The sequence below is a fragment of the Primulina huaijiensis genome, unplaced genomic scaffold, assembly GCF_012295235.1.
Source record: "Primulina huaijiensis isolate GDHJ02 unplaced genomic scaffold, ASM1229523v2 scaffold3245, whole genome shotgun sequence".
Lineage (NCBI taxonomy): Eukaryota > Viridiplantae > Streptophyta > Magnoliopsida > Lamiales > Gesneriaceae > Primulina > Primulina huaijiensis.
In genome coordinates, this window is record NW_027357612.1 from 350,308 (window position 1) to 370,722 (window position 20,415).

Below are 20,415 nucleotides of genomic sequence, written 5' to 3' on the forward strand. Positions count from 1 at the left end.
AGAATGCAGAGAATTGTCATTAAAATTAAATTAAAATAACTAAATATGCAAAGCAGCAAACTGGATGAACCCATAACTATGTAAGCTTTCGCCATTGCAATTCCTTCATCAGATCTATCACCTAAATGTGCCAACTCGCAAAAACCACACACAAATGCAGCAAAACTGATGAATTATCATAATTTACCTTCAGAGTTAAAATTCACGAAAATAAAAGTACTGCATATTTTTTCCCATTGTCCCTCCGAAGTAGATGCAGCCAGTCTTTTAGTAATCACATCGCTTCTCCAGTTTCTGAATGCTTTACTTCATATTCATCATCCTCACCCTCGTCTTCATCGTCCTCATCTTCTTCCGAGTACACATCATCGAATAATCTGAGACTCCTGAGCTCATTTTTAGCATCATCTTCGCTGAATTCCAGTCCATATTTGATGTCACGGTGTTTAACCAAAAGCCAGCGAAGTAATCTGTCTTCCTTGTTCAGATACCGCAGTTCGCTGTTAAAACTGGGTGGAGTCATCATCGTCATCTGCATCAGCTGGGCCTACATGAGTTGTGTAATAACCACAATGGCATTACTTTGCAGTCACCAACTGTAAACAAAAATTCAGAAAAACGAAAAAATTGATGGTAATCATGCCCACCGCCTTGTCCCTCCAGTGGCAAGAGATGAAATAAAATGACATAATCATAGAAATCACCTTAACACTTGAACAGACTGGGAAATTAAACAGGTTTCACACAGCATCAAAATCATTGTTGTAAAACTCCTTATATTTCATTATATTCATCTTGGACACTTATTTATGGCTTCTATTAAACCAACATGCACATGTATAATGTCGATACTAATAGCTTAATATTTCAACAATTCAATTTTTTTTAACATAGCTATTCAAATATAGGTGCAAGCTCCTGTGTGCCAATGGGAGCCGATTCACACTCCAATGACAAAGAAACCTAAAGCAACTAAGACCATAAACTTCTAAAACGATCAGAGCTTACTCATGGTAAAAACTTCGACACAATAGCTTAATTCTGTGAAGAACCCTCACAATATTCACCACGCTCAAGGAAGTCAAAAGGACCCAAAACGAAGTTTATACAAAAAACTCCAGAACATGAAGCAGCAGAACACATTCAACACAGAATAAAGTGAGAATGAGGATCCATATGCAGATGCAAGGCCAAAGGTAAGGGCAGAATCTACCTCCACCACCACGACCATAGGATTTTGCATATCTAACATTGGTTCTTAAAACTCCAGAAATGTACATGTTAGCGCACAAAAAAATGAAGCAGAGTTCCTCAACCAACTAAAGAAGTCATCAAATTCACGTTCCATCATTTATTGATAATAGCCCTAGGGTAGCAGAAAACATGTCTGACCAAGCCAAACACAGAAACTAGTCAAAATGAAATATTTTAGGTTTAAGAAGGATAAGCAGACAGTGTGGCTTGTAGGAGAAACAACCAACTTCACCCGAATTTAAAACACCACATCTCCGAAAACTTTTCACTAGTTCATCTATAGAGCTATTGAGAATATCACCAAGCAGAAGAATATAATGCAAATAAAGAGACATCATAATGCAGATTTATGAAATAATAACATGATTGTGAGGTTCAAGAAACATAAGGTTTACCTGATAGTATCTTCCATCCAGTTTCTTAATTCCATATCCCAATTGTACGGTCCCAAAGGACTTAATATTGGTCAGAACCCCATTTCTTCTATAGACATGCTTTCCAACCCGTGAAACCAAATCCATCACAGCTTCCTTCATCACATTGGGTTTCAACAAAAGCACACAGTCATAAAGAGGCATCTTTCCTCTCGAACAATCTCAGCTTCCTGAACTTCACAAAATAGTATTTTTTAATGCCAAATCAGGTGTCAAAAATAAATAAATTGCATTGCTTTCAGGTAACGTTGCAACACCACAGTAAAATGTGAAGGATAAAAAAAGTTGAACACCGGAAGCATTAGCAGTTCACCAAAGACAAAATTTCACAACTTCAGTCCCAAGGTTTCCCGGATTTGCACATTGGCACGCGTCAACATATTACCGATGCGAAAGATATGCAAAAATAATCTCAACAAGTTGTTCAGTTTTCCCCAAAATCCCATTCCAAATTAAGAAGCTCCGGCTCTTAATTAACTGAAAGAGCAATGACAAGCCTATCTATGCAATACATAGATCATCGAGCTACTAGTACACAACGCTTACCAATTTCAGCACAAAAAACTGAAAAATAATCATCAAAATGTGACAGCGAGAAAATCAAGAAAATACGATTTATGGTAAAATTCCATGAAAATACATGTAAAAACAAGAATTTCGTTATACAAAAGGGGAGAGAAACCAAAAATTGTAGCACCTCGAGTCGAATTCGGGAAGGAAATGAGGGTTTTAGTTGGTATGCCCTTCCTTTTTCACTCGGAATGTAGAAACCCTATTCCAAAAAGAAGAAGAAACCGTTATGGCACACCTCATGCCTTTATTTATACAAATAAAAAGTAAAATTATATATATAATTTTCCATAATATTACTGATTTTTTTTCTAATTTATTATTTTTATATTTTTTCTTATTGAAAAATATTGTGTAAAAAAGTATTTTAGAAAAATTTATTATATTTCGGAGAGCAAAATTAATTATTATGTGGTTACATTCCATTTTTAATTTTCATAGCATATATTGACAATTTTGTACCCTTTTTTGTGTAAATTTATTAATGATGACTTCAATTTCCAAATTAAGTTATCTAAAACATTATATATAAAAAATTACAATATCATTCATTAAACTAATGGTCACTTTTTTGTTTTTATCAATTTGTTATTTTTTTTTATCTTATTTTANATTAAAAAATATTGTGTAAAAGAGTATTTAAGAAAAATTTATTATAATTCGGAGAGCAAAATTAATTATTATGTGGTTACATTCCATTTTTAATTTTCATAGCATATATTGACAATTTTGTACCCTTTTTTGTGTAAATTTATTAATGATGACTTCAATTTCCAAATTAAGTTATCTAAAACATTATATATAAAAAATTACAATATCATTCATTAAACTAATGGTCACTTTTTTGTTTTTATCAATTTGTTATTTTTTTTTATCTTATTTTAAAAGTTCCAAATGAAGTGATATTTCATTCTTATTATTTTATTTTAATATTTTATTTCATTTATTCCCATATTTTTTTGTAACCTTAGAAATTAATCTTTTTAATTAATAAAAAATTTATCTTATTAAAAATATGGCTACTAAATAAATTTCTTTACATTATTAAAATTATATTTCCCTCTTGATGCAACAATTTTCTTTCTGGTTCTTGATGTAAACAGATAACTTGCAAGAGGAGATTTGACTTTCGACTCGGTTTCACGGAGAAGAAAGCATCTTACAGAGGCAAATTGGATGGTTGTGAGGACTCGGTGGATGGGTGCCAAGAATTCATGACATACGGCGGAGACGGCCTAACCTGCGCCGTCTGTAGCTGCCACAAGGGGGATGTACAAATAAGAATTATTCGAACATAATGTTGTTGTGTTTGGTTTTTATGAAATTCTGTAATGATCTGCTGAATGGTTTGCGCAGTGGAGAAATAAATATTGTCTGTAATATATATTGAAAAACTGGTTGCTTCTTTCCTACCTTCTGGAATTTCAGAGTGATGCATTCTAAAGGAACAGTTTGCAACTTCTAAAACAGTGAGTCTTCAGCTTTCTTATGTAAATTTATACATGAAAGATTTTTTCACATAATTTCTGATAATATATTGTTTAATGTTTTGCATGATGGAGAGATATCGTGTGTTGGAAAACTGTTGTCTTTTTACCTTCTGGATTCTTGAAGAGTCGCGCGTTCAGCTAACAGTTGTCAATTGTTATTTTTTTTTCTTGATTTGAGCCAGTGATAACAAATTTGTGGAGTGTAGGATCTATACCGGTATTAACATGCAGCACTCAATGTTTTGCAAATTACTAAATAATGGGAAAGTTTTACCCCCATTACTACAGTAAAACCACTTCGAAATTGCACGTGAACTCGATTTGGGATCACAACTCAAACTTGAATTTTTGTTCGCTGTGGCCATCCGATGCCAGTCACAGTAGAATGTGATCGCAACTGTGATTCAGAAATTTCTTCAGAGCTCTCTTTGTATTACAGCGTCAATATTTTCAACTCCTAACACATGACAAGCTGATGTTTTGTCTTATTCTAAATTACCAGTTTATGTATATTCTTTTTCGCAACTCTTGTGTGTTAAGTTACTTGTCATGAATGAGGAGAAAGAACTGAACTCGAAATTCTAACTCCTTCGAAGAAATCCAATTCTAAAATTTCTCCGGCATATGCATATATTTGAGTTCGACTTAAATTAGATAGTATTAGACTCTCATTTGTTTTTTGAGCATCAAAGAAATTAAGAAATCACACCTTGTGGCCAAAACTTCACGATGCTGTACATTTGTTGATATACAGTCAAATTTGAGGACATATTGAACCTTGACTTTATATGTTTCCAGTTGATTTCTAATTGAAGGGCTTCCATTTTAGATGCCTGTTGACTTATAATATTCCACTCAAAAAGCTCCTGCAAGAAATCAAAATTTTCCATAGAACTTCAACTGACATCTCGATCGATGGATAACAAATATAACGATGACTGCATAATCTTACCATATTCCAGTAGCTCTGGATACTTGATTTCTGCAAGTAACAAACAGGACGTAATCAAGAAATCACGCAGATCGTATGTTGATAAAAAAGAGACAGTTCTCCAAATATAAATGGAAATTTGTTTCTGTTACCTTGTTTTTCCCTCAAATGCATCATTGATTTCATCGCCGCTTGGCCTTGTCGCAAATGTTGCCAAGATTGTATATTTCTCCTTCTTAGATGATTCATCGACCCTTTTGTACAACTCGTACTCGTAAGGGTGAGACATTCTGATAAAGGCAGGTAAAAATGTGAACTTAGGCAAGGTAATCAAATTCACGCTACTTTGACCAAAAAATTACCAGCAACAATTAATCCTCAACTTTACCAAGATAATTTTCTGCATTTGATATGATATAATGATATTTTTGCTTTATATATTGCAATATGCCTTGAATAGGTGTCATGCCCGACTCTACACCACAAGCAAGTGAGATTTTGCATAGTTTGCTAAAAAAAGTCCCGTTCGCAATCTAAATCTGAACACTTTTATGCTTTACCCATGAACCGATGTAGGACTGGATTTTGAAGGTTAAGCAATCCAATAGTAGGGAACACTTACTTATCTAAGTCTATTACTGAAAGGTGAAAGGTGTTCGCGACCTTAATCTAGGTTTTAATGCCATAAAATATGTTCGATAGAACAAGTACTTTTGAAGAAAGTGATGAAGCATGCTACATATTTGCTTAAATGTAAGGCAAGAAGAAAGGGAAAGGAGGAGGCAGCGAGATCAAAAGATGTGCTGATAAAAATCTGACCTGAGAGCACCCATTATTGGATATTGAGTCCCTGAATAATAGAGGAGCCTAAAGTAGTAGCATATCTCAAAGGAAGCAGCATATTCCAATCTCTTTCCGCGGCCCATCGTCTTGCATATTGATAGTAAATAAGAAATTTGCTAAAACATGGAACAGTCACTGATTGGTCGCAGGCACTTACTTGCATAACGCCACTTGAACTTGGTATATCCTGACAATTTAAAAATGCATTTACATCAGGGTTTTAGATGCAAACATTGATATGCATAACAGGAAAAGGAAGAGGTGTTAAACTATTGTTAACTAACACCGAGTCTGGGATTGACAAGAATGACTGGACGAGGCCCGGCAGCATCAGTCATTGCTCTTAAATCCTGCAATGTTAGACACCAAGAATAATGCATAAAAAATCAATTTAGTATCTGTAGAACAGTTCTTTCAGGAACAAAATCAAATTAATTCTCAAATCCCTTACACCAATAATACAGTTTCCTACTGCATTTTGTGGAGCTATTAAGATAAACATGTCATCCTGCTCCTCAACTTCCCTGCCACCTGCAGAAAACACGGAATATATTATATGAATATAAATTGAGAGATCCTCATGAGCCATCACTAGTAAGGATTATATCAATGATATTAGAGCAGTCGATTATAGCAACACTGCAAATGCTAATGCACTGTATCAAAAATGATAATTTCCGAATGAGAGTATCAGCGAGCAACTTGTTCCAAAGTTTTTTCACCTGCATAAAAACACATAAATACATCAAACGATTCTCACCTACAGAACCAATATTGATAAAGGTACCCATGGTACCGTCATCACCCCAATCCATAAATTCCAATATTTTCCTACTTCCAGCAAGCTGCAGTGGCATTCCAGCTAGTGCCCCCTCTCCCATAGACCCTTGCACACAAACCTACAGGAAGTAAAGTTCCAAAATTAATATCCGTCAAAAAATTGAACAATTTCAAAGACGAGAGCCAATTAATACCTTGATGCGCTTTCCATCATCAGCGAAGGAGAGAGCCAGGACACGTACAAGTTCTAATAAGGTACCTATTCGATACACATCCTGCACAAGATATCCTTACATCCATAACGCTTGAGAAAACCAAAATATGAAGAACAAAAATAGAGAAAGTTACCATTTCTGGGTTCAGCTCTGGTATACTGACTTCCACCTTTCAGTTCAAGATAGCGAAAAATCATTATACTTTAAAGGTGCATAATGCAACACTTTATCGGTCAACGATTAAACAATTTTAACTAATGAACATTCAGATCCACCCACATGAATGCACTTATTTTCCAATAAAAATCAATTGGAATTTTCCTGTTTATTTCAACAGAATCGGTTTTTCTAAGAGAAGGCTTTGCTAGAAAAAAGTATGTTGAAACAAGAAAAAAGCACAAAACATCCAATTTTGATAAGTTCAGTCACATCCTCAATATCAGAGTAAAGTGATCAAATGTGATTCTACCCATGCCAGCAAATAATTCAACTTTCACCCCAAGTACTTTGAAGGCGTTCATAGTAGTAAAATCACTTTGAATGTTATTGTTCTTCACCGAGAGATATGTGACTGTGAGTAAATCAGGTACTTTATAGCATCCTCTCCTAGCTATCCACAAACGTTAAACGCAGAAGTCATGATTTTTTTCACCAAAACAGTTTACTGAATCATGAAAAATAAATTTACTAAAAGTGATGGGGTAAAATCACATATTACCTCTACCTGGCAAATATATGTGCCTTGCAGAGAAAAAGAAAATGAAGCACAGTTCTCATTTAGAAAGACTAAAATTAAAATAATAAAGAAAAATCCATCTAACTGCGCAACTTATGATCCAAAACTGAAATAAAAGAAAACTTCTAACCTTTAATCGAGTTTTCCCATCATTTAATGCTCTTTGGGTTGCTTGCAACACATCTTCATAGAAATATTCCCTGATTTCTTTAGAATGAGGAATGTTATTCAATCGTGTAGGTATTCCTCTCCAGCTTTCCTGCGCAAGTTACAAACTTAATCAATGGACTCTGTGGTTAACAACCTAAAGAGCAGTAAATGCTGGGAAAACTCAATTAAAGATCAGCTATTTTGAGAGATGACGATTTTCTTTTCAATCACCTCTAACCACACGAGAATATATGGTTCCATAAAATTTTAAGAATATTTAACTTAAAACCTTGTCTGATGTTGCCTTGTTAACCAGACTGTTATTTCTTGCCAATTCACCTGCACACAAGCAGAATGAACTTCAATTGTAGTTAACTGCAATGATGAACTTGCCAAAAAAAGTCAGGTTGAGCAAAATATATTCGAACATGGAACTGAAAACCAAAAGTCATTTCCCATCCCAAGTTTGTAAGTGACAATGGTACAAAAAAATCAAAAATAAATTACTCACAACAAATTATGAGAATAAAGGAAAAAAGAAATATGAAAAAATTGCAGCTTTTAAATTCTGATAAACTTAGGATGAAGAAAATACCGAATAGAGGATATATTTACAACTGTTGTATAATTTGTGTCTATTTTAACAAATAGCCATATGAAAGAAACAAGGGTGTTGGACCTGACTTTGACGCCTCATCTTTCTCATCCAGTAATCTTGATAACACAGACTCTATCTCTTTAAAAATGATCTCTTTAGGACGGTTTCCATCCACCTGAAAAACTAACCAACAAAAATTGTGATTCATTGGAATGTATCTATAATCTACATGATGGAGTCGAAATCATCATCATCGATTTAAGAATCACCTTATTCAAGACATCTGAGTATGTGGATAACATCGCCTCGGCATTTTGTTTGTATATTTGTAAACGAGATTTCACCTGTGACAACATTTATTTAGCCGTAAAGTTTTCCAGACATCTTTACACACATCCACATGAATGATTCAACATTTTGCAACTTTTTACATGCACCTATATTTTCTGATGATTGCTATCATAGTATTTAGCCTAATAGAACCAATAAATTTTTGTTAACATTCAAACTGCGTCACAGAACAAATGAGTATACTTAAACAAACTACTTATTTTAGTTAAACAACATTCTGAATCAATAAAAATACTGCCATAATGATGGGATTAAAAGCAACACCAAAACACCTAAATGCATCAAATTTGATGTGCGCAAGTAACATGTAGATATTTAACTCAACAAGATTGAAATACCTTTTCTTCAGTGTCATCGGGACGAGTAACAAGCCTTTCTTTTACTTCCTCACTTTCTGGAGGAAAATTAGTCATGTGATAGATCTTTCCTGTTAAAGGATCCAGTCTTCGACCAACACTTCGGCCAATTAATATCTCGTCAGGTACCTGATTAATAATGATATCCCATGTTGAGAGTAATCATATTAGATAGTATGTAGGTACGCATTGTTTTCAAATGCTACGAAGTTCACTCATGCTGAGCAAATGATATCGTTGAATCTTAGAAATATATTCTTCCACACACTTTTCCAAGTAATTGTTCTGTGTTTGCATTAAATCTTAGTGGAATGACACAAATAAATGTATACCTCAATAAATGTTTATTTGCTACCTCTTTCTGTTAGCTGTCATTACTTTTTTCTTTTAATTTAGATCAGAGTAAAGACTCTATATCTTTGCAGCCAATACTCAAACAATGAGGGAAATAAGGACTAGCATCATAATCACACAATGACATACTGACATACGTCAAGAATAATGCATATATCTGGTCTGACATTCAGTTTTTCCAAACTCTCTGCTTGGGCAAAAGTTCGTGGGTATCCATCCAAGAGCCATCCTTTCTCCTTTGCATCTTCAAGAGATAACCGTGCTGTCACCATCTATAAAATTCAGTATTAATACAGCTGATTCAGGAAGAAAAAATTGGAAATTTGTTTGAATCATCACATACAGCTGTCACAATTTCATCTGGAACCAAACGGCCAGAATTCATGTATTCCTTTGCCTGGTTACCAATTTCTGTTCCTGCAGCTACTTCAGCTCGTAGAATATCTCCAGTTGATATGTATACCAACCCAAACTGAAGAAGCCAAGAAGTATAGTAATAAAAATGTAATAAAAATCATGAATTTCAAGGCAAATTAGTCAAAATTACCAAATGCATTATCTGCTGAAGTAACAAAATAAGCCAAAAATTTCATATAAAATTTAGATTTTAGTAGTCATTTTTTATAGAAATCAATAAATCAACATGGGTGTCACCAGATAATCTGGTACTTTGGATTCAAAAAAAGGAACATATGCTAAAAAGCCAAAAAAAGTATCAGCTCGTTGGGAAACTACATAAAGCAATGAACTGGGAGTAGTTAAGTGAAGCAAGTGCCCAACCATTCATTTTGTTTCTCGGTCTCACATAACTAATATCTCTCAAAAGAGACAACTCAAATGGGAAAACATGCCTACGAAACAAAAACATAATTTCTACTCACCTCTTGAACAATTAGCTCACTCTGAGTCCCTTTTCCAGATGCTGGTGCACCCGAAATCATCACTTTCAATGGCTCGGGTTTCGAGCTCACAATTTTAAGCCCCTGCTCCCCACACATACATTTACATCAAAAAATGATAGAGATTTTAACATCTTAACGGATAAGATACTTGGAGAGTTATTCCCCTCTTTCCAAATTGATTATTTTGAGTACAGGTACCTTTTGTCAGAGTAGAGCATAATGCAACAAGATTAATATCCGCGCATCCAAAGGGAAAAAAGTTGATATCAATATCTACACCTTTAACTTTCACCTAAACTTCACAACAACTAAACTAAGAGAAAAAAACCGCAGAACTGAACCAAATAAGCAACCGCTTTCTTACTTGATATACTTCAAGAAAATGGATATACTTCGTTTCTCCAAATATTCATAATTCAGCAATGTGCCGATTTCCTTTAAGAATAAAACCCTTTTCCATTTAATTAATTACAAAGTTTCAAGATTAAAAATAAAATGGTAGCAATACGTGACAGTACACACAAGAACAACTCCAGATAAAGTTCAGTTTTTTCCCTGTGCCTGATATGGAAACATACTTTTTTTCTCACAGCTGTACTTCTGATGCTGGAATGTCCATGTATATGGTAGGATGAAAGCCGTTGAGTTAGGAAAGGAGATGGGATGCAGAGGGAATAAGGGAAAGGGTGAGAATGAGTGGATTTAGCGGAAGTATGGAGCTTTGCTGTTAAAGGGACACTGCAGCGGTGAGCAGTAGAAGTCGGGGACGGGATCAACATGGTTGAAACTCGCGCACTAACGGTGTGGCAGTGTGTGTCTTGATTGGTTGATGGAAGGAAGATAAGAGCACGAGTGCAAAATCCACACAAGTGGCTCTCATAAATTTCCAATGATATCTATTTTGATCTCCATAAGGTGCTCGATATGAATTCAAGATTAGTATTTTTTTTTATTGCAATTATCAAGTGTTCTTATATTCCTAATTAATTTTTCATCCACTACTATAATTTTGAAAGCAGAATATTCTCAAGTTGATGAGAGAGTTTTTGGCTTGTGATGAAAATAAAAAAAGATGAGATTGAGTAAATTAAAAAGATTTGGGGTTAAATTTGAAGTTTCTATAGAATACAGGGATGAAAATGGAATTGACGAACACCTTCGATCTACGCTCCTTGTATCATTTATACTAATCATCATTCGCCGCCGCCAAATTCGCATCCTACTATCATATATGGGTGGGAGTAACAAGAAAAAGTCGAATAAATCGAGCCGCCGAGCGCCGCGTGGCTCATCTTCCTATTCGTCCTCGCATCATGGTTTGTTTGTAGGAGGAGGAGTTTTATCGGATTGGTCAGCCGTCAATTCTCCTCCTTCCAGAGGTTATTGCTTCAGCGAAGGCTTATCTTTTTGGTAAAAATTGAATTTGAATCTGTTTTTAATGATTGACTGTGTTTAGGGAAGAAAACTAATATTGGGGGAACTGGGAGTTCGAAGCCCGTTTCAAGATTGAGTGACCGAGGCCATTCTAACAGAAGCAGAGGAAATGCTATTGGTTACGCGTACCCTACGGTACGTATGTTTCCATGATTTACTGATGTCTGTTGCTTGGTAAAGTTGCATAAAAATTTGTCGCTTGAGAAGATTAGAGTTTTGCAATTAATCGGTGATTGCTATAGAATAAGGGATTTTCATATTTGTTTTTTATTTCTGAGTAAGCATTCAAGAATCGAACACTATTGTGTTGAAACCGCCAAAATAATAGCTTTTTTTCGTCGATTCTCTTATTTAAAAGAAAAACTGATTTTGTATCATTGTCTTTTGGTTTTCTGTTCACCTGACTTGAAGTTCGTATTTTTTCTAAAGATTTAAGTAAATTGCAATTGACTTTAAAATATTTGGTCGACAATATTGGCTGGATGATTTCTAGGAAAATACACATTTACATGAGGGTGTTAATCAAGCTAACGAGATAGAGACATCTACACCTGTGGTTTTGATCGATTCAGAGAAGACACCAATTGTTTACAAAGGAGCGATTGGGGAATCTCGAAGTGTGGAGTACATTTATGACTACACCACAAGTTTAACATTGGACCATAGTTCGCACAGAGGATTGGGGTTCTATGAATATGCAGAAACCACTCCAAGTGCCTTCGAATCATCATTGAAAATTGAGGAGGAAGATGGTGATTCTATTGTCTTTTCTTCATGTGAGGCAGATCATTTGGATTGTGATACTGATCTGGTTCATGGTACACAATCTAAAATAAGTGAGGACTCACTAGAGGAGATGCCGTCTCCTGAGGAAAATCCACGTTATGTGCTAATAGGAGGCACCAAAATATATACGTACGACACGGAAGAAGAAGAAGAAGAAGAAGAAGAAGAAGAAGAAGAAGAAGATGAAGAAGAATTGACTGATGTGAAAAGTTCTGAAGAAGAAGAAGAAGAAGATTGCTTTGCTACATCTGAGAGTGATGAATTGTCATCTCTTACTGATTCAGACATTGATGAAGGTGTTGCTGTGGATTACTTCGAGGGAATAGGTGGAAGTGGAGACAAAGTCAATGTTGATCAACTGGTGGGAAAAGTTTCAGATGTGTCTGAAGATGACAGTGATTCCAAAGATAGCTATGATGAAACTCTAGAGAAATTTGGTGGGATTGCACTTATGGAAGCATCGAGGGAGTACGGTCAGATTAAACCTGGATCAGGATTAAAGTATCGTGCTGAAGATAATAAACTAACACCGATTAAGTATGATGGGTATCCTACTCTTGATGGCCTAATGCTTGTTAAGGATCCAAGAACTGTATCTGGGAGAAAGAAACACCATGATAAAATTTCACGGTCTTGGCCATTTGAATCTCGAAAAAGCAAAAAGTTTAGGAATATACCAGGTTAGGACTTCTATTACTTAGTTTGATGGTTATTGCCTGTGTATAATCTGTAATTGTTGCTTCCAAAATGGAAATAAATTTGTTTGATTCTTTTTTATTTTTTAGACGAATCGGGTCTTTGACAGGATAGTTTCTTTTTCTTTGTACTTTCCTCTTCGCCTTGAATATTATGTACTTGCAATTATGACTTAGATATTAGCTGTAAACAATTACTGATAGTTGTATTTAAGATTTTCTACATATTCATCGGGAGTGGGTACAAAACCAGAGTTATTGGAAATCAAATATATTTCTTCCAAAACTGCTTTCTCATATATCATTTTATTCTTCCACTATATTCTCATTGGGATACTATTTATTTGAACCCAGAATGTAACTTTTGATTTCTCAATTGTTGGAGCTTTCGTTTGAACAACTTCCTTGTAGCCAGGGTTTGGCTTCCCTGGTGTATCTAAAATCCTCTAGTTTGGCATTCATTCTATTCACATATGATGTGATCGACTTGATCCAAGTTTGATTCTTAGAGGTTTTCATTTTGATTTAGATCAGGAAGGAAATAAGAGTTGCTTTTGGTTATTAATTATTATAATCGGACCATGGGTGTAACCTTGTTCTGATAAGACCTTTTGTTTCGCCATCTCTTTCTGTATTGGAAAGTATTTTTGGTATGTTTTCCTTGCACTTCACGAATTTTGAAAAATCAAGATGGAGATGGTAATTGTTTCCGGTGCTGCTTATCATTCATTTATATTGCTTCACTTTCTTTAAGCATGCAGCAGAGTCTCACCTAATATAAAAGGAATGGAAATTTTTGTTGGTGTCTGCCTTGTTCCTTCTTCTGTGTTCCATCTAGATTTTATTGTGTTTCAATGCATAGATAATCGATTTTTCCTTTAAAATTGAGCAGCACTTTTGGCGTTCCTTCTAGTTGTTAATTGCATTTTATTCTTAGATTTGGTTATTTGTTCACCTGAATCCCTGATTGGGTGCTGTTGTATGAATGTAAGTTTTTCATTTCAGGGGAGAAAAAGAAACATCGTAGAGAAACGATTGCAGCAAAGCGTCGGGATAGAATGATTAACCGCGGTGTAGATCTCCAGCAGATAAATTCAGTAAGAGAAAATAATCTTGCGTATTTGACAGCTAAATACATTTCCTGGTTGAGAGCTTATTCTGAATTTGTTTGTTAATCTTGCTTTAAGAATATGAAAAATGGACGGCATCATTTTATTTTAAATTGTAGAAATTGCAGCAAATGGTTCTTGATGGTGTAGATATCCTATCATTCCAGCCTATGCACCCACGTGATTGTTCACAGGTAAGATTTCTTTTCTGGAGGGAGTGAACTAGTGTATCTCTTTAACTATTATGCCCATCTTACAGATACCGTTCTTGCTTGCATGTTTTGTCTAGCTTTTTCCTCCCTCATCTACGTGGTGAATCCATAAATGAAAAGCTTCAGTATTTTGAAAGTTGCTTTAAGCATGGGCATTGAACTGTGTTAAAAGTCGTTGATTGGAAGTTTTCTTTTACAGTAGCTGTATACTTGTGGGTGCAGTTCGAGGGTTCATTTTCATTGAATGAAAATAAGTTTGTTTGATGCTTTCTTTCCTTACCTAAAGAAACTTTAAAATTTACCTGTTTTATGGATTTATGAGGGAAATTTAGCTTAGAGTTTACCCAACATCATGTTTTATTGTTCTTTGGGTCCTTGTGTTATCTGATGATTTTGAGTTGTACAGGTTCGAAGACTAGCTTCAACATACCGATTGAGAAGTTTGTGCACTGGATCTGGCAAGAAGAGGTAAAATATGCAAACTTCATGTTTTTTCATGGGTGTAAAAAGTTATCACTCCATTTAACGTTGAGCTCAATCAAAGAGGAAGAAATTGAATCTCATCAATAACTTCTGAGCATTTGCCACCAAAGATTATTTTATCTCGTATGATTTTTGGGCAAAAAAAAAATTGCTCCACCAATGTGGTGCAGGCTTATGCAGAGCAAGTGACAGTTTATTTCTTCATTGGGTAGATTATTATTTATTCTCTAAGTTTGTTTCAGTTGGATGAAGTTGTTGTGATCAGTGGGTGATTATAAACTCACAATGTTGGTAATCGTTTAGCTGCATCCATGGAGTGCACTTATTTCAATTTAGTCTTGTAATTTGACACTTCGCTGCATTAACCAAGTAGAAATTCTATATTTGTTATGAAAACGATCCATGGTAGGGATATGCATAATACTACAATTACCCCTAAGTTGATTGATCTTATAGTGTGGCTATTCTGCAAATTATTGACGGTATTGTTCTGAATTTTTAAATGAACTTGTTATTTTGTCGCTCAGATTTGTCACTGTGACGCTAACTCATCACTCGTGTATGCCATGCTCTACTGACAAAGTTCGACTTGAGAAGGTACACTCGGGAATCATCTCCGTTTATCTCAGTGGTGTTTCCCTTTCTTTCAGCGTCACCAAGTTTGTTTCCTCCAAGTTGCACTTTCCTCACTCCAATCTTGAAATTGACACTTATTTTCAGCTCATAGGAGCTGAAAAAGATGATGGGGACTTCCCTGTTGTCGACACAATGACTGCTCGATTTCATAGAGACAATGCAAAGAAGTCCATCGCAGTTGGTGCTTCCACATCAAATGGACCTCTATCTTCTCGTGCCAGATCAAATAAGCAAGCAAGAAACAATAAAATAGCCCGAAAAGCTGGCTCTTATGTATCTCAGCCTGTATCCTTTGTCTCTAGCGGCATGATGGTTTCTGAAACTGTTAACGCAGAAGACATATCCCTGGAGAACAAAGATGTTGTATCTACCTCTATGGACATTGGGGCATTTGAGATGCACACCACCGGTTTTGGCTCGAAAATGTTGGCTAAAATGGGATTTGTGGAAGGCGGGGGCTTAGGAAAGGATGGCCAAGGTGTGTCGCATCCCATCGAAGTCGTTCAACGTCCTAAATCACTTGGGTTGGGTGCCGAGGTTCCTGAAACAAGCTCTAACTCACTGAACATTCCTGCTCCACCTAAGCCAACAAGATCAAGTGCCAAGTCTTCTAACACAAATGATAAATTAGCAAAGAAAGAGACTCAAAAACTCGGGTCGTTCGAGAAGCACACAAAGGGGTTCGGATCAAAGATGATGGCGAAGATGGGTTTTGTGGAAGGCATGGGTTTAGGCAAGGATTCTCAAGGCATGGTGAACCCTTTAGTCGCTGTCAGGCGGCCGAAGGCACGGGGACTGGGAGCCATGGGTTGAGCTATTTTAATCCTGCTGATTGATGACAAAGTTGTGAACTCCTCCCTCTTTTCTTAATTCCGTAAGATGTATTTAACTAGTACAACGCTGAAGTCATATTCACAAAGTGGATCCGTGCTGCAAGGGGAAATCATATGAAATGTAGTGCTGTGATGATTTAAATTCTAACTGTTTAGGTACTGAAATAACAGATGTGGCATTGGAACAAATCTTTAAAATTTTCACTGTTCTATTGTTTGAAGCGTAAGATTGCCATGGTGGCAATTATGACTCTGAACCAACGGGATCCAGAACATTCTTAAATATTTTCGTGTTGCCAAACACGAAAATAAAATTCCAAATCAAATTTCAAATCCATTTTTTATTGAAGCAGACACACTGTTAATCTCTATAGTGTATCGAATTATTAGGATTACTAACTTCACTGTAACTTCTGAACTCTTTAAATATTTGATGCCTAAAATCAATAAAATGTTCGTTCCCCAGGAGGCCAATATCCGTGTAGTTAAGAATTCCTTCCCTCTCGACCGTTAAAATTTTGAAAGGCTTGTATCCATCTCAACCCGACCCGTTAATCCGAAGTTTAATGGGTTAATTGGATATGCCAGATGACTCAAACCCCTCGGGCAATTATGTTTACATGATATTTTGACATGTCTAATTTTTAAATAATAAAATCATAACAAAAAAAAATGAACAAAATAGCTCAAATTAATGTTGTAGTTACAAAATCAACTCGAACAAATTAATTAATCAACACGTTCTTCTTGAAGTTGTTCCTCATCGCCAAACATTGTTAGACATTTTGATATTTTTTATACTTTATTATTTACATATAAACAAGCAAAAAGAATGATATTACAAAAATGGATTAATGATATAGTCTCCTATATTATTATAAAAAAAAACTAGAATTAAAAGTATATATTCCATGTGCATCGTCATGTGTTTTACAAATATAAAAACATGCAAATACATTGGCTAAATATATTATACATACTAGTGCATCGATGCACATTATATAATAAAGATATATATCGAGTCGAGTCTTATAAGACTCATTAGCTTACTCGTACCCATTAAGACCCAATATTTAATAATCGTAGCCGACCCGGTACTCATTTGTCCAATCCATACCCGCCAATCGGCCGGGTCCTAGACCATCTATAGTTCTTATATAAAAACGTTATTCGTGCCCTAATATTGTCCACATGAGTCTTGCCTAACTTTACATATTAATTTTCTAGATTTTATGTTTTACTCTATCGGACTCTTGGGTCAAATTTTAAATTTTAGCCCAAACGGATTCACATTTCAATTGTTCATTTTTGGACTTGAATGATATGTTAGATTTTTTATATCGGCTGTATTAAGTTATTAATAATTGTATATATCATTTTGGACAATATTATCCCATTAAGTTAGTTTTTGTGATTGAGTGAGGCCCAAATTTCAATCTTAACTATATATATGGTTTTGGTTTGTCCTACAATAGAACATATCAATTTTGTTCGGCTGGGGCTTTTGTCAATCACCGAACCAAACCGCAAATCTAACACCTTAGACAAGATACCATGAAAGCCTACTCATAAAAAAATCATCGTTTTACATACGTTAAAAAGTAGGTAATTAATTAATCAAAGGCACTAAGCACTAGGGTCTAGTACTAGAATCCTGCACTACGTTCGGATTTCGGACTCGCAGAAAATGCCAACAAACATTTGTTCCTTCTCCTTATAAATATTAAACCATGCAAACAACTCCACGATAAGCACTCCCCGAAGGGGTAAAAACCGCAGGAAAAATAACAGAAATCCCCATCCCTTTTCTAACACCCAAATACCAATCGACGAAAAAACAAAGGCCCGCTTCAATTAGATCATAAATAAGAAAGATATATGGCGACAGGGGTAGGAGGGGACGGTCTCTTTTGGGGAGTATACGAAGGGTGCTTGTCGACGGAAGACATGAACATCCAACGGAGGCCGTATCACAAGAATTGTGGTTGCATGTTCCACAAGTCTCGACTGCATGGCACTCATTCATCTCGATGTAACAGCTTGTCTTATCCTATTAGAAGATCATGGAGCGAGAGCTGTCTCGAACTGGTCGTGCCATCGGGCCCTACGTCACCCGGTCCGTTGTCCCCCACGGTGGCTAAGGCAGCCGGAGAGATAAGAAGGGCACAATCACGACCGGTGTTATGTGAAGAAGATGATAAAGAGGTAGAAGAGGGTGGAGTTTCATGTAACAATGTTTAATTTTCTTTTGATTTTGGTTTCTTTGATAGTAACTGGGCTAGGGTTTTCTTGGGTAGTATCAATTAGTCTGGTGTGTCGTTTGGCCGGCCTGGCTGATGACCGGACTGAAAAAAGTTCGGTAAAGGATGTTACGTGTAATAATTATGTAACATGCATACATTTGCAGTGTATTTCAATTTTTAATTTAGCCTTCTAATAATCTCTTTCTAATTTGTTTCATTCCAAATTAAAAGAATTTAGCTTTTATTTCTTGGTACGTATGATATAATAAAATTCTTTAGCAACCACATTCTGTGACATATGGGGAACTAATGACCCTACAGGAAGGACTAAGTATCTATATGAGAAGGGATTTCAAAATGTCCAAGTAAAGACAAATTCTCTTTTTGTTGGTGAAAGCATTATAATCACTAGGCCACAAGAGCATTTGGGCCACATCAGTATTGTTGTTGCTGAGATCGGGAAGCTTTCAATGGGTCCGGCGGTTTCGGAGTTTTTTCTGTTGTGAGATTATTTCGAATATGTGAATGAACTCTAACGTACGTTTGCAATGCTTTCTTTTAAGAAATGTTTTCTCCTTCGCTTTAGTCACATGGATACGAAAAATTTCTCTCAAGATACCATGAAGATTTTTTCTGAATTCGTATGTGATTAAATCAAATCAGAATCTGAATAATTTTCTTGAACTAATGATGTCATATATATAGAAATGAAACATTGATTCAGAACTGACGTGACTCTTCATGAAACAATGCACTTTTTCATGAAAACGTATAATGAAACAATTTGTTGTTTCCAAATAATTGTCTTACCAGGTCGATCTCCGTAATTTTCGCACTAGTAACTTTGTTCGTTATCAACAACAAAATAAATTATGAGAAATTGATCTAACATTTTCATATTAAACGATCAACGAATGAAGTTGCACATGATTTAACAAAAAAAAAAAAAAAAATTGCTCCTTCTCATTCACATTATTGTTGGGTGTCTTAGAAATTTCCGGTTTTGCTAGTTAAACTTGTATTTGTTACGTACTCTGGTTTATATTTAATTTTTGTATCATTTTAATATTTTCGTGGATTAAATATTCATGGATAAATATTGATTGAATTAGTAAATACAAATGAGTTCTTAGCTGTTATATATACACGCACACTTTGATTTTAACCACGAATCCCATCTATAATATAATAAACTATTACTTAATCGATAATATTAATTAATAAATTTCAAGTGATCTAAACACCACTAATTAATGGAGGCTACGTTATATAATATATACTACTATATTAGATAGCCTTGATTTATAGCATTAATTAATAGACATTAATTGGGAGGCCATCCCAAAAACCAATTAATAATAAGTTCGATCACTATATTTTTTTGAAATTTTTTTATTATAAAAAAATCGTCATCTTTATTTTCCAAGGATCGATGTTAATCTAGAGTCGAGATTGTTTTTGCGTATATGACGCAGAAATTATATATGTTCTATCTTCAAAATGCTCGATTTAATACATTAGATATTTTAATAAATACATTTTTAGGATACTTGACGTCCGACTTAGTACAAATTAAGTTGTCATATTAGGGGAAAACGTTAAATAAAAATCTTAGAAATTAAGGACTGATGATAACTCCGAGGTCCCAAAGTTTGAATAGTTCCATAGCTAGCCTCCAGAATCTTGGAAGCAAATTCAATTGAGGATTCTTTTCCCCGTCATTTTAGCCTACCAAGGCCAGTTTTTAATTTTCAATACTTTATCTATATTTGATTTTTATCGGTTTCACTTGACAACAAATATTAAGCAATTTTTCAGCGGAAAATACTTAATTTTTATAATTATATATGCATATATAGTTTCGATATGCTGCAAACCCACAGTGCATATTTATGTGAGCAACGATGATGTGACACTCGTTTATTGGACGTCTTGAAACATATCAAAATAATTTTGGAAGTTTTAAACTTGTTAAAATCAAACATTTATCAATAGGTCAAAAGCTATAGTTGTTAGTTAA

The 20,415-nt window shown here is 35.0% G+C and overlaps 3 protein-coding genes across 5 annotated transcripts; 1 reads left to right on the forward strand and 2 right to left on the reverse strand.

The window, feature by feature from the left end:
- Window positions 1-61: 61 nt before the first annotated feature.
- Window positions 62-2,523, reverse strand: LOC140968112 (small ribosomal subunit protein bS6m). Of its 2 annotated transcripts, none has more exons than XM_073428959.1 (3): window positions 2,386-2,523; window positions 1,650-1,858; window positions 62-547 (listed from the first exon to the last, which is right to left on the reverse strand). In XM_073428959.1, exons 2-3 carry the CDS (start codon window positions 1,830-1,832, stop codon window positions 275-277), a joined length of 456 nt encoding a protein of 151 aa, XP_073285060.1. In that variant the 5' UTR covers window positions 1,833-1,858; window positions 2,386-2,523; the 3' UTR covers window positions 62-274. The 2 variants fall into 2 exon arrangements, with proteins under 2 accessions (XP_073285060.1, XP_073285061.1); XM_073428960.1 differs by having other exon boundaries at window positions 1,650-1,863; window positions 2,386-2,501.
- Window positions 2,524-4,344: 1,821 nt separating this feature from the next.
- LOC140968110 (adenylate kinase 5, chloroplastic) lies at window positions 4,345-10,863 on the reverse strand. Of its 2 annotated transcripts, none has more exons than XM_073428957.1 (19): window positions 10,543-10,863; window positions 9,944-10,045; window positions 9,406-9,534; window positions 9,200-9,334; window positions 8,691-8,837; window positions 8,271-8,345; window positions 8,101-8,176; window positions 7,693-7,742; window positions 7,384-7,512; window positions 6,651-6,686; window positions 6,497-6,577; window positions 6,283-6,421; window positions 5,974-6,053; window positions 5,807-5,872; window positions 5,680-5,709; window positions 5,499-5,608; window positions 4,832-4,969; window positions 4,701-4,730; window positions 4,345-4,614 (listed from the first exon to the last, which is right to left on the reverse strand). In XM_073428957.1, the coding sequence occupies exons 1-19, from the start codon at window positions 10,741-10,743 to the stop codon at window positions 4,590-4,592; spliced, it is 1,779 nt and encodes a 592-aa protein (XP_073285058.1). In that variant the 5' UTR covers window positions 10,744-10,863; the 3' UTR covers window positions 4,345-4,589. The 2 variants fall into 2 exon arrangements, with proteins under 2 accessions (XP_073285058.1, XP_073285057.1); XM_073428956.1 differs by having other exon boundaries at window positions 8,083-8,176; window positions 10,543-10,862.
- Window positions 10,864-11,130: 267 nt separating this feature from the next.
- On the forward strand, window positions 11,131-16,373 carry LOC140968109 (uncharacterized). Its single transcript, XM_073428955.1, has 8 exons — window positions 11,131-11,343; window positions 11,421-11,533; window positions 11,892-12,864; window positions 13,885-13,976; window positions 14,108-14,182; window positions 14,607-14,668; window positions 15,211-15,280; window positions 15,404-16,373. Exons 1-8 carry the CDS (start codon window positions 11,196-11,198, stop codon window positions 16,130-16,132), a joined length of 2,262 nt encoding a protein of 753 aa, XP_073285056.1. The 5' UTR covers window positions 11,131-11,195; the 3' UTR covers window positions 16,133-16,373.
- Window positions 16,374-20,415: the final 4,042 nt, after the last annotated feature.

Coding starts and splice junctions, on each gene's coding strand:
- LOC140968112 (XM_073428959.1), bottom strand. CDS start 1,832: ATGCCTCTTTATGACTGTGTGCTTTTGTTGAAACCCAATGTGATGAAG. Junction 548..1,649: donor TGGATGGAAGATACTATCAG/GTAAACCTTATG, acceptor CAACTCATGTAG/GCCCAGCTGATGCAGATGAC.
- LOC140968110 (XM_073428956.1), bottom strand. CDS start 10,743: ATGTTGATCCCGTCCCCGACTTCTACTGCTCACCGCTGCAGTGTCCCT. Junction 7,743..8,082: donor AGATGAGGCGTCAAAGTCAG/GTCCAACACCCT, acceptor GCTTGTGTGCAG/GTGAATTGGCAAGAAATAAC. Junction 4,970..5,498: donor CCAATAATGGGTGCTCTCAG/GTCAGATTTTTA, acceptor TGCCTTTATCAG/AATGTCTCACCCTTACGAGT.
- LOC140968109 (XM_073428955.1), top strand. CDS start 11,196: ATGGGTGGGAGTAACAAGAAAAAGTCGAATAAATCGAGCCGCCGAGCG. Junction 12,865..13,884: donor AAAGTTTAGGAATATACCAG/GTTAGGACTTCT, acceptor TTTTCATTTCAG/GGGAGAAAAAGAAACATCGT. Junction 14,669..15,210: donor ACTGGATCTGGCAAGAAGAG/GTAAAATATGCA, acceptor TTTGTCGCTCAG/ATTTGTCACTGTGACGCTAA.